The sequence below is a fragment of the Carassius auratus genome, unplaced genomic scaffold, assembly GCF_003368295.1.
Source record: "Carassius auratus strain Wakin unplaced genomic scaffold, ASM336829v1 scaf_tig00047316, whole genome shotgun sequence".
NCBI lineage: Eukaryota > Metazoa > Chordata > Actinopteri > Cypriniformes > Cyprinidae > Carassius > Carassius auratus.
Window position 1 is genome coordinate 6,939 of NW_020527019.1, and position 13,062 is coordinate 20,000.

Below are 13,062 nucleotides of genomic sequence, written 5' to 3' on the forward strand. Positions count from 1 at the left end.
ACACTTGCATACACACACACACACACACAACACAACACATCCATAGGCACACACACACTTGCATACACACACACACACACACACTTGCATACACACACATGAATACGCACACACACACACTTGACATACGCACACACACACACACTTGCATATACACACACACACATATGCATACACACACACATGCATACGCACACACACACATATGCATACACACACACATGCATACGCACACACACACACACACACACACATGCATATACACACACACAAGCTCACGCACACACACACACACACACACACACACTATCACTCACTCAATCACACACACACACTCACAAGCTCTCTCTCTCACACACACACACACACACACGCATTAGAAACAATGGAAAGGGAATTGCATCGTATTTTGGAGAGAATTGCATCCACTTTTATTTCCCGATTAAAGGACGACTGAACGTCTGAAGCGTGTGACCTGCACTGATCTTCCTGATCTTCCTGATCTTCCTGATCTTCCTGATTACTGAGGGACGTGTGGCTTTGATTGACGCCGGTGTGTGCTGTGTGTTCTTCTGCATTAAATCTGCAGGAGCTCTGAGCGGGGAACCATTTGAGATGAAAACTGTTAAAAGGCACTAGGGATGAAATCTGAAGAGTTGAAAGACGAATCACACACACACACACACACACTCTCGCACACACACACACACACACACACGTTCGAGTAAAAACCCTGTCATGAACATTCCCAGGTCACTCAAATCATCAAAAGAAAGAAATTATATTTTTGCATAAAGATTATTATTAATTATTAACCATTTTTCTTCATGCAAAATATAATGTCTATCTTTTAGAACAAAACAAATTAAGCAAAATGCCTGGATGCTTTGAACATTTTTTAAATGTGATTAAAATAATATCTGTAAAAAAAATTATGATTTTAATTGTGATGAAAATAATATCATACTGTCAATCCTAATTAGAATTCATTTTCTTCATGCAAAATATGCAAATATAATTTTTTTTTAGAAATTAAAAAACGAAGAAGTAAAAAAAGAAGTAAAATGTCTTTGAGAATTTATGTCGAAAATGTGTTTAATTAAAAATAGGACAATATTATTATGTGATCTTAATGGTCGTAAAAATTCATTTTCTTCATGCAAAATATTATTTCTTTTTATTACTCTTATTATTTGTGACACGTGAGCCGGTGGTGTTCTCTCATATCTCCGGTGAGTCTGTGGAGTCATGCTGCAGTCTGTGTCCAGACTCGTCCTCGTGTCCCAGTGCAGTCTGGGATTGTTTCAGGAAGCTCCCGTCTGCTCGTCTCCGAAGATCTGCAGGTATTGGCTCAGCAGCAGCTCCACGGCCTGGTTCTGGTACACCATGTTAAAGGCCATGTTTCCGCTCTCGTTCTCGGGACGCATCAGCGTGGGGCCGAACACGATGCCGATGTTCTGCGTGGTCATGCGATTGCTGTCGGAGCACTCCATCACCCTGAACACACACAGCGAAGGGTTAATGTCATCTAAAAACAGCGCTGATCCAGCAGCTGCTCAAAACTTCCACGTTAAAAAAGGAAAGTAAAAGAGAAGCGAAGAGCTTCCTGTGGGTTACTTCCTCCAGAGATACCAAACCACAGAAGATCTTCATGCTCTTCATGTTCTCTAGCTCCGTTTAGTTCAACTTTGGCTTAGATGTTTCTCCTCAGTAAAAATGAGTCACAAGTCATGAAGAGTACAGATCTAGAAGACTTTTCTACTCAAGCTCGTTTCAGAATCGACGAAAATACCTTCAAAGATAACGTTCCCTTCAAAACGTGACACTTTCGATTCTCTCGGAACATTCACAATATCCCAGTTTTTTTAAATGTTGCATTTTGCTAAAAATGGAATGTTACATTTGAACGAACATTCTGAAAAAAGTAACATTTGAAAAAAAGTAACATTTGAAAAAACTGTTTTTTTAAAATGTTTTTACAAATAAATCATTCCGTGATCAATGTATAAATTATGTTATTAGTAAATAAAAGAGCGGGTGCACTCTTAAAAATAAAGCTTCTTCACAGCGATGCCCTAGAAGAAGAAGAACCATCTCTTTCTTAGATTTTATAATCTGAAGAACCTTCTTTTATAACAAAGAAGCTTTTGTGAAACATAAATGTTCTTCGTTATGGAACCATTTGGATAAAAAAGGCATCGTGAAGCACCTTTATTTTAAGAGTGTCACTTAGAATGAATGTTCTTTTAACATTAATAGAAGAACGTTTGTTTATAACCTTGAGAGAACCTTTTCAGAACGTTTTGGGTAGCGGTCTTATAACGTGAAAAACTTCTGCTCCAATTTAAAAAATAAATATATTTTATTTATAAATATATTTATAAATATATTTATAAATATATTTATGTTTCATCACCTAAAAAAATACTATTATTACTTTTTTATTTTTTATTAATTTTTAATTAATTAATTTATTTATTTATGTATTTTTTGATGATGGAGTTGGTTTGTAAGCCTTACCAATGCGGGTGTTAATTGTCAATTAATTAGTCATTGTATAGTTAATGAACTATCCAGCTGATGTGTCTAGACTTACAAATGCTCTTGTTTTTAGCACACCGAAATGTGTGCTTTTTGTTTTATTTTCTTCCGATTTTTGTCTGTACATGTTGTTTTGTAAAATAATGATCAACAGTTGTTTATATTAAGAATATTGTCAGCTCTTTTTCACAAATTGCTTTCAAATGACTTCATCTGCTAAATATATAAAGTATGAAATGAATGTGGAGCAGAACTCATATTGAGCTCAAATCTAAGATCTCAAACTCTAGGAGTGTAAATGGAGTAACATCTCAGCAAAACTTAAAGAAAGAACTGAGAAGTTAAAGAGATCTCATGGGTGATCTTTCCCTGCTCTGTTTCTTCTGACCAAGAGCTGTTTGTGTCTAAAGTTGAAAAACAAGACAAGAAGTATTTTGTGGTCATGAATAGCGATGACTGAAAAGAGGATGTTTGACTATTTGAATTAAATGAATCAATTGCTTTGTAAATGACTCACTGCTTTGACTCAAAACAAGCCACAGAGAGAGAGAGAGAGAGAGGGAGAGAGAGAGAGAGAAAACGACTTAAACTAGCTAGTATTATTTGTGTCTTTTCATGGTTCTTCATGTGCTGATGATGATTCTTTACGTTTGATTACATTTATTTAGGTACAATTCCTTCACCGTTTTGTTTTCTGGCTTCTCAGAACACCGATGCTTTCCTGATAAGTAAAAAAAAAATTTTTTAAAGTACTTTCTCTGACATCAATCTATAAAATGGTTTTCTTATTTAGAGCATAATTTCCTGTATTATGGCACCTAGGTTTATAATAATCAGCTGATATTAATTTAATTGTTCAGTTGAAAATGAAAGACAGTATTCTGTGGTTGTGAATAGCGATGACTGAAGGGAGGATTTAAAAAAAAATTGAATCAAATGAATCAATTGCTTTGCAAATGATTTAGTATTTTGTCATATTTAAAACTATATACCGAGGACAACAAAAATAGACACAAAGGCACAAGCAAGCATGTGTCCTATCTATTTCTTGAGTGAACTCTGTGTTTGTAATGAAGACACACAGCGCCCTCTAGTGTCTCAATCACAACAGTTCAACCAACTATATCTACACAAACTGTGAACCCAGGAGAGAAATCATTTTATTATCATATACTACAGAAGGAGAGATAAAGAAAGACAGAAATGTGTTTCACTGATGAAGTCTGGAGCTTCAAACCTCATTATTATTCTGATCAGCTGAGATCAGTGAGATCAATTGTGAATTTCTCAATAGTGGAAGACAAGTGGGCGGAGACTAGAGCCATCCAATCAGAGTATCATTATGAATCAATCAATGAGTAGAGCTTAAAAGCCAGCAGGGCACAGTTGGTTTGATTTGAGCTTAAATACAAGGGTTGGAATTAAAGAAGTATTTTGTGGCTGTGAGAGGTGACAAGTGAGTGACTGAAGGGAGGCTTTTTGAACGTTTGAATCAAAGCGTCAACTGCTTTGCAAATGATTCACTTAATATGTTTTGAAGCACTGAACTGCTTGCTAAAAGGAGCAGAATTATGAAATGATTCTACAAAGTAAGTGATTTTTTTCAAGCGTAATCCACATTATTAACCACATGATGTTGATAAAGTGATCTCTTCATCTGTGATTCCTCAACCAAACGCCAATATATATATTGTGAGTTTTTGCGGTGTTCTAAGCATTTTGAAAAATGGGGACAGTGTGAGGGTGTGTGTGTGTGTGTGTGTGTTTGTGAGTGAGTGAGTGTTTGAGGGAGTGAGTGTGAGTGTGTGTTTGAGTGAGTGTGTGTTTGAGGGAGTGAGTGTTTGAGGGAGTGAGTGTTTGAGGGAGTGAGTGAGGGAGTGAGTGTGAGTGGCCGTTTGAGGGAGTGAGTGTTTGAGGGAGAGTGAGTGTGAGTGAGTGTTTGAGGGAGTGAGTGTGAGTGTTTGAGTGAGTGGGTGTTTGAGGGAGTGAGTGTGAGTGAGTGTTTGAGGGAGTGAGTGTTTGAGGGAGAGTGAGTGTGAGTGAGTGTTTGAGGGAGTGAGTGTGAGTGTTTGAGTGAGTGGGTGTTTGAGGGAGTGAGTGTGAGTGAGTGTTTGAGGGAGTGAGTGTGAGTGAGTGTTTGAGGGAGTGAGTGTGAGTGAGTGTTTGAGGGAGTGAGTGTTTGAGGGAGTGAGTGAGTGTTTGAGTGAGTGTTTGAGGGAGTGAGTGCGAGTGAGCGTTTGAGGGAGTGAGTGTGAGTGAGAGTGAGTGGGTATTTGAGTGAGTGGGTATTTGAGTGAGTGGGTATTTGAGTGAGTGGGTATTTGAGTGAGTGAGTGTTTGAGGGAGTGAGTGTGAGTAGTTGTTTGAGTGAGTGAGTGAGTGTTTGAGGGAGTGAGTGAGTGTGAGTGAGCGTTTGAGGGAGTGAGTTTGAGTGAGCGTTTGAAGGAGTGAGTGTGAGTGAGCGTTTGAGGGAGTGAGTGTGAGTGAGTGTTTGAGGGAGTGAGTGTGAGTGAGTGGGAGTGAGCGTTTGAGGGAGTGAGTGTGAGTGAGTGTTTGAGGGAGAGTGAGTGTTTGAGGGAGTGAGTGTGAGTGAGTGTTTGAGTGAGTGAGAGTGAGCATTTGAGGGAGTGAGTGTGAGTGAGAGTGAGTGGGTGTTTGAGGGAGTGAGTGAGTGTTTGAGTGAGTGTTTGAGGGAGTGAGTGAGAGTGAGTGGGTATTTGAGTGAGTGAGTGTTTGAGGGAGTGAGTGTGAGTGGGTGTGTGAGTGAGTGAGCGTTTGAAGGAGTGAGTGTGAGTGAGCGTTTGAAGGAGTGAGTGGGAGTGAGCGTTTGAGGGAGTGAGTGTGAGTGAGAGTGAGTGGGTGTTTGAGTGAGTGTGAGTGAGTGAGTGTTTTAGGGAATGAGTGTTGTGAATGTTTGTGTGAGTGAGTGTTTGAGGGAGTGAGTGTGAGTGACTGTTTTAGGGAGTGAGTGTTTGTGGGAGTGAGTGTTTGAGGGAGAGTGAGTGTGAGTGAGTGTTTGAGGGAGTGAGTGTGAGAGTGTTTGAGGGAGTGAGAGTGAGTGAGTGAGTGTTTGAGGGAGTATGAGTGAGTGTTTGAGGGAGAGTGAGTGTTTGAGGGAGTGAGTGTGAGTGAGTGTTTGAGTGAGTGAGAGTGAGCATTTGAGGGAGTGAGTGTGAGTGAGAGTGAGTGGGTGTTTGAGGGAGTGAGTGAGTGTTTGAGTGAGTGTTTGAGGGAGTGAGTGAGAGTGAGTGGGTATTTGAGTGAGTGAGTGTTTGAGGGAGTGAGTGTGAGTGGGTGTGTGAGTGAGTGAGCGTTTGAAGGAGTGAGTGTGAGTGAGCGTTTGAAGGAGTGAGTGGGAGTGAGCGTTTGAGGGAGTGAGTGTGAGTGAGAGTGAGTGGGTGTTTGAGTGAGTGAGTGTGAGTGAGTGAGTGTTTTAGGGAATGAGTGTTGTGAATGTTTGTGTGAATGAGTGTTTGAGGGAGTGAGTGTTTGAGGGAATGAGTGTTTGTGTGAATGAGTGTTTGAGGGAGTGAGTGTGAGTGAGCGTTTGAGGGAATGAGTGTTGTGAATGTTTGTGTGAATGAGTGTTTGATGGAGTGAATGTGAGTGAGCGTTTGAGGGAGTGAGTGTGAGTGAGCGTTTGAGGGAGTGAGTGTTTGTGTGAATGAGTGTTTGAGGGAGTGAGTGTGAGTGAGCGTTTGAGGGAATGAGTGTTGTGAATGTTTGTGTGAATGAGTGTTTGAGGGAGTGAGTGTTTGAGGGAATGAGTGTGAGTGAGCGTTTGAGGGAGTGAGTGTTTGTGTGAATGAGTGTTTGAGGGAGTGAGTGTGAGTGAGCGTTTGAGGGAGTGAGTGTTTGTGTGAATGAGTGTTTGAGGGAGTGAGTGTGAGTGAGCGTTTGAGGGAGTGAGTGTTTGTGTGTTTGAGTGTTTGAGTGAGAGTGAGTGAGCGTTTGAGGGAGTAAGTGTGAGTGAGTGTTTGAGGGTGTGAGTGAGTGAGTGTGAGTGAGTGATTGTTTGAGTGACCGTTTGTGTGTGTGTGTGTGTGTGTGTGTGATCGTACCGTCTGAGGTGTCGGATCATGTGTCGTAGGGTGTGGTGGTTGGGCGGAGGCATACTGAGGACCAGCAGCTTCAGTCTCTCCACCTTCTCCTCGTGATCAGACAGTTCTACAGGACACAGAAGCACTGAGTCATTTCTAATGAATCATTTATCATTTATCTCCTCTGGTTTCCTCGCCATCACTCACTGACGGTCTCCACGATGTCCTGGAAGAACTCGTAGGGCACGAGCGGCTCGGGCAGCTCTCTGAAGAACAGCTTGAGCGCTCCGGTGATGACGTGGATGTCCTCCCACTGCGGGTCGTCCAGATCCAGACGCTCTGCAGGAAAAACAGAGAGCATGTGAGTCGTGAACGCTGTGCCACTCACAGAGATGCTGCATGTTTTTAGGCATCATGATGCAGGACAAGATCTGCAGAAGTAGAAGGTCAAAGGTCAAGAAAAGGTGAAGAAGCAAATCAACCGAGATCATTTGATTAAAGTTTCTCTCTTGCAAACCTCAGTAAGGTTTAATACAACTCTGTGACATAATGCTGATTTGAAAAATAGTTTTGCACAGAAGACCGTTTTGACTTGAGATGACTTAAAAATCTGACAAAATCAGCTTTTGAGCAAAACGGCTAAAAACAAGATATTTATATTTATAGATATTAATTCAGTAGATTTTTTTTAAGAAGAAGAACAAGTATTCACATTTATAAGGAAAACTAACTTTAAAATTGTGATTTCTAGACTTGGAAAGTCATGTAAACTAATAAAATATTAAAACAGCATTTTTAAAATAATTAATAGAATTTATTTTTTTTGTTATGCCAATCTATGAAATATTTTACACCGTAGAAATCCGTGTTATTTTAGTATCATTGAGATTTTTTTATAAGATTTTATATGTACTGTATATATTTTGTTTCCATTTTAAAGTTATAGTTTTTTTTTTAATGTGCCTGTATAGTTTTTTTTTTTTTTTTTTTTTTTTAAGTCTTAGTTAATGCTTAATTTATTTCAAGTAACAATTTTTTTTTTTCTTGTGGTTTTAAAGTTCGTGAATGATAATAACCCAGAGAGGATGTTAATAAAAATATGATATCATAAAATTTGATTTTTTTTTTTTTTTTTCTTGTCCAGAAATACAAGAATGACTCAAACCCTGAAGAACATTCAGGTCTTGAAAGTTTTGCATTGACAGAAAATAAGAGTACCGTAGATTAAAGTTTAAAAGCATGGTCATTACAGCAGAAGAAGCAGCATGTCACAGACTTGTACTGAGCATGTGATGTGTGTTTATCAGAGCGTTTTACGTGATTGAAACCCATAAGCCCTTGATCAAACTGGCCACAGATTTCCTGCACTAACATCTCGCGAGAAGCGACGAGCAGCAGGAGACTCGGTCAGAAAGCAGCAGCGAGACGTCTGCAGGGTAAAGCTGTAAGATCAGGGTCCGGTTTATTAGAGACAAACCTTGAACTAAATCCTCAGGGAAGAGATAGCGTCCATCTGTGGTCACGGCTCGCTCTGAAAGAACCGACATGAGTTACACACGTGTGACCACACACTCACACACACTTGCATTTGTGGTTTATGGGGACTCCCCATAGGTGCAATGGTTTTTATACTGTACAAACTGTATGTGGTATTGCCCCACACCAACCCTACACCCCAGTTTTACTTTCTCAAAAAAAAAAAAAACTCATTCTGTATGATTTACTTATAAGCTTTGGCACCATGGGGACCTCAATTTAGGTTCCCATAGTGACGTCAGTCCCCATGAGTCTGTGTGTATTCAGGTCTAAGTCCCCACCAGGATATATAAACCTGCACACACACACACACACACACACACACACACACACGCACACAGTCTCTCACTCACACACACACACTCACTCTTACACTCACACATGTAAACTCACACACACGCGCACACACACACGCACACTCACACATTCACACTCATACACACACTCACACTCGCATGCAAACTCACACACACGCGCACACACACACACACACACTCACACACGTACACTCACTCACTCACACACTCACATGAACTCTCACTCACGCAAACACTCACTCACTCACACACACACAAACGTCTGATGACATCATTCACAGGTCACATGACAGGCCGCTCCTCTGTGATCTACTATTTACAACAACACTGTAAAGAAACATTCAAACATGTTACTTGCAAAAAAAATGTTTTTTAAATATATTAATTCTATGAAATGTACATTTATAAGTAACTAAAAACCAACAATTTGGTCCCAATTTAAAAGCATCTCTTGCATTTTTCAAATCATCAATAAAAAAATGAGTATTACTGTATGTATGACATGTTAATTTGTAGAAATAAGAATAATGAGATCATAAAACTGGGACTGAAATGTATTAATGCCCCGTATATTGCTGATAGTTAGAGTGAATAATTCACAGTGGAACCAGGACATGTTCAGTTTTGATGTTGATATTTGATATTTATATGATATTAATGTGATTTTGACTCTTTCTCACCGTGATTGACAGAGAAGCGCAGTTTCTGAATGACGGCCAGATTCCCGCTGACTCTGTAAATCCCATCAGTCTCCAAACCTGAGAAAACACATTTACAAGCACATTATTTCAAGGAAAAGACTGGTTGTTAAGATCGTGCTAATGAATCAAGCAGACCAATCTCATTCTGATTCACTCTCAGATCCAGCGTCCTAATGATTTGTGATCATGTTTCTTTCAACACAAAGCATTTCTGACTGGAGAATTTGACATTATGAAGTTTTACAAATCGTAGCTTCACCTGAATGGTACGACACTTGGTGACTTTTATGTGAACACAGAAAAGGGCACGATTCAAAAAAATTAAGTGGTAGTTAAAATAATAGTCACACTCATGGTCTTCGGTCAAAAACTAGCGACCGTAGGAAATTAATGGGAAAAAATCTAAATACGGAAGATTTTAGTGTTATCAATCTGCAAATCCCCACAATGCAGAATAAAAAAAATGCACAGCAAGGAAGAAGTTAAATTCTAAAACATCAAGATACATTCACACACACACACACACACACACACACACACACACACACACACTCACAGACACACATAATGTACAGAATTATACATACTCAAATGAGTCAGAAGACTGAAATAAGTGGTTAAAATCAGATCAGACCCAGAAGGATTTAGCTAAAACATTCCTGTTCATTTGTCACATTTTTACAGAATTATGTTTTGTGTAAAAAAAAAAATGCTTTTTGTGTTCAGGTTTGAATGTAGTAATAATAATGCAAAAACCAACACTTCAAATCAACAATTAAAACAACAAAAAAATATAAACCTTGACAAAAAGTTTTAATTTTTGAGAATGCCTTCAAGTACATTTAAATCCACAATCTAATAAAAGTAAACAATTATGTATAAAACAACTAGGGAATTCACAAGCCTATACTGGCATCTAGTGGTTACACCATGAAATTACAAGTTTGTCTTTTTTTGCTCTCACAAGGAGTTGTTATTCTGCCTTCAAAAAATAGATTTTAAAGGCCTAGCCTTTTTTTTAATCTGAAATACTGCATTAATTAAAAAATAATTTTAAAACCTTGGAAATACATTTTCTTTTTGTATTTTTCAATGGGAAAATGTATCATAATTACTGAATAAATATTAATTGGTATCAAAAAAAAATCTCTCAAAATACAAAAGAAAAAAATATTGAACAAAAATATATTAGACTGATTGATATTTGAGGTGTCTGGTCACTTTTGACCGGATACTGTCCTGCTGAAGTGTGGTTGATCGCACCTCTCCTCTCCACAGTATCGGTGCATTTCCTGACGAACTGAGGGACGCAGCTCTTCTCTCGCTCACACAGCAGCTCCAGCCCACAGCCGAACACCTGATCTGAGATCAGACACACCGAGGAACAGGTCAAACCAGCGCAGGACACTCGCAGACAAAACCAGCAAATAACTTCACAATCCATTTCATGAACTGAAGTCTCTTCTGTGCATCAAAGCTGCATTTATCTGATCAAAAATACCACCATAACAGTTTTCTGTGTGAAAATATTGTAAAATGTAATTTATTTCTGTAATGCATCATTACTCCAGTCTTCAGTGTCACATGATGATCAATTATTATTGGTGCTCAGTTATTAATAGTTGTTTTTCTTATCAGTTTTTACTGTTTCATATTTTGTGGAAATTTTTTGAAAGCTTTGATGAATAGAAAGCTGAAAAGAACGGCATTTATTTGAAATATATATTTTTTGTTTTGTTATTTACTGACACTTTCGATCAATTAGATGCAATTAAAAAAAAACATTAATTTCTAATAAAAACAAACATTTGAATGGTAGTATTTCATGCTTTCTGCATAAATATCACTTTATTGGACTGGGGTTATGATGGTTATGACGGCTTTTTAAAATTGTAACAATATTTCACAAGTGTTTATTTTTAGTGTTTGTACTATATTTTTAATCAAAAAAATGCCTTTTTTCATAAGAAAAAGAGGCTGTTAAAAAGAGTTAAACATCGCAATGTTTCAACACTTTTCTTTTTACAAGTATTTTAATATACTGTATTAAAATAACATTCATAGCCATTTTCATTCAAGGTCATTGTAAATATAATGATTCTATTTCAGCAACAAACAGAGTAGAGACAGCCACACACACACTCTCTCTCACACACACACACACACACACACACACTCTGACTCACACACTCTCTCTCACACACACATACACACACACACACACACACACAAACACACTCTCTGTCTATCTCTCTCTCTCTCTCACACACACACACACACACACACACACACACACACTCTGACTCACACACTCTCTCTCACACACACATACACACACACAAACACACTCTCTGTCTATCTCTCTCTCTCTCTCACACACACACACACACACACACACACTCTGACTCACACACTCTCTCTCACACACACATACACACACACACACACACACACAAACACACTCTCTGTCTATCTCTCTCTCTCTCTCTCACACACACACACACACACACACTCTGACTCACACACTCTCTCTCACACACACACACACACACACACACACACACACTGACTCACACACTCTCTCTCACACACACACACACACACACACACACACACACTCTGACTCACACACTCTCTCTCACACACACACACACACACACACACACACACAAACACACTCTCTCTCTCTCTCTCTCTCTCTCTCTCTCACACACACACACACGCTCACACATACGCTCTGACACACACACTCACACACACAGACACACACACTCTCACACAGAGACACACACACGCTCTGACTCACACACATTCACACTCTCACACAGAGAGACACATACACACACACACACTCACACACACACATAATGGGTGTGGTTTACAGTAGTTTTGACATGTTGTGGTGTGTGTAAGGCCCTTTCACACCAAGCATGATAACTATAAACCAGTCTAATGATGCTGTGTGTGTCAGCAGGAGCTGGAGAAGGGTTCTTGGTGTGAGGTTACACTCAGGGTTTTACTCTGGTGAAGACGGCTGACCTTTAATGAGTCCTTTCTCCTGCAGCGTCTGCAGCGGAGGTCTCCGGAGGATCAGCTTCTTCAAGCGGCTCTTCACACGCTTGTGCTCCGAGCTCTCCAGGTTAGACGCGGAGCGAGGCACTGCGGGGAAAAGATGTGAGCGAGATCTGCCTAACAACACTGCACTCGCTCCGTGAAGGTGCGAAACACCGCTTACACGAGGTGTTATTTCCACCGCGAGTCTCGTCCTCGTCTCCGCTCTGATCCAACATCTCCACCGATCCGGCTCTCCTCAGAGAATACTGCAGCACGTTATCCAGAGGATTCTCCTTATCCTGCACAATTAACAGAAATCACTACCTGATTCATCAAGGATGCATTCAACGGATCAAAAGTGTGTTTATAATGCATTACAAGTACGTATTCAGATTGCTGGAGTAGTAAAGTTATGCATTACTCTTTAATAAGCAAGAAAAGTGTTACTTCTTTGAATAAGTTTCAGCAGTTACTTTGTTTCCATGTGTCGACTGACAGTTCTGCTGTTGCCATGGTGACAGAAATGTGTGAACATGATCTTACTCTAGTTCTAGACTAAATCTCAACATTTGCGTTTACTCAAAAACCTGCATTAATTAAACATCTTAAATAACACACGTATCCTTTTTTTATGTGTTCGATCCCGTGTCTTTACTGCCGACAGCTAATAAGAAAATATGTCTGTTCTGTTTATAAAGAGAATACTTTTTTTTTTTTTTCAGGGAGAAACATAATATTGTAATGCTTTATTAAAAAAAAAAAAAAAAAAAAAAGTTCCCTGACACTGTTTTATAATGTTACAAAATAATTCTATTCTAGATCAATGCTATTCTTTTCGACTTTCTATTCATTCGTGAATCCTGAAAAATAAAA

The 13,062-nt window shown here is 39.1% G+C and overlaps 1 protein-coding gene across 1 annotated transcript in view; it reads right to left on the reverse strand.

The window, feature by feature from the left end:
* Positions 1 to 1,072: 1,072 nt before the first annotated feature.
* The window catches only part of LOC113088794 (rho GTPase-activating protein 15-like), a 42,221-nt gene continuing 30,231 nt past the window's right edge, over positions 1,073 to 13,062 (reverse strand). The window contains exons 13-20 of the mRNA XM_026255842.1: positions 12,371 to 12,488; positions 12,175 to 12,294; positions 10,399 to 10,497; positions 9,115 to 9,192; positions 8,059 to 8,112; positions 6,789 to 6,920; positions 6,603 to 6,708; positions 1,073 to 1,497 (exon numbers count right to left, since the gene is read on the reverse strand). Coding sequence (XP_026111627.1) covers positions 1,305 to 1,497; positions 6,603 to 6,708; positions 6,789 to 6,920; positions 8,059 to 8,112; positions 9,115 to 9,192; positions 10,399 to 10,497; positions 12,175 to 12,294; positions 12,371 to 12,488 — 900 coding nt within the window. The 3' untranslated portion in view covers positions 1,073 to 1,304. The remainder of the gene's footprint in view (positions 1,498 to 6,602; positions 6,709 to 6,788; positions 6,921 to 8,058; positions 8,113 to 9,114; positions 9,193 to 10,398; positions 10,498 to 12,174; positions 12,295 to 12,370; positions 12,489 to 13,062) is intronic.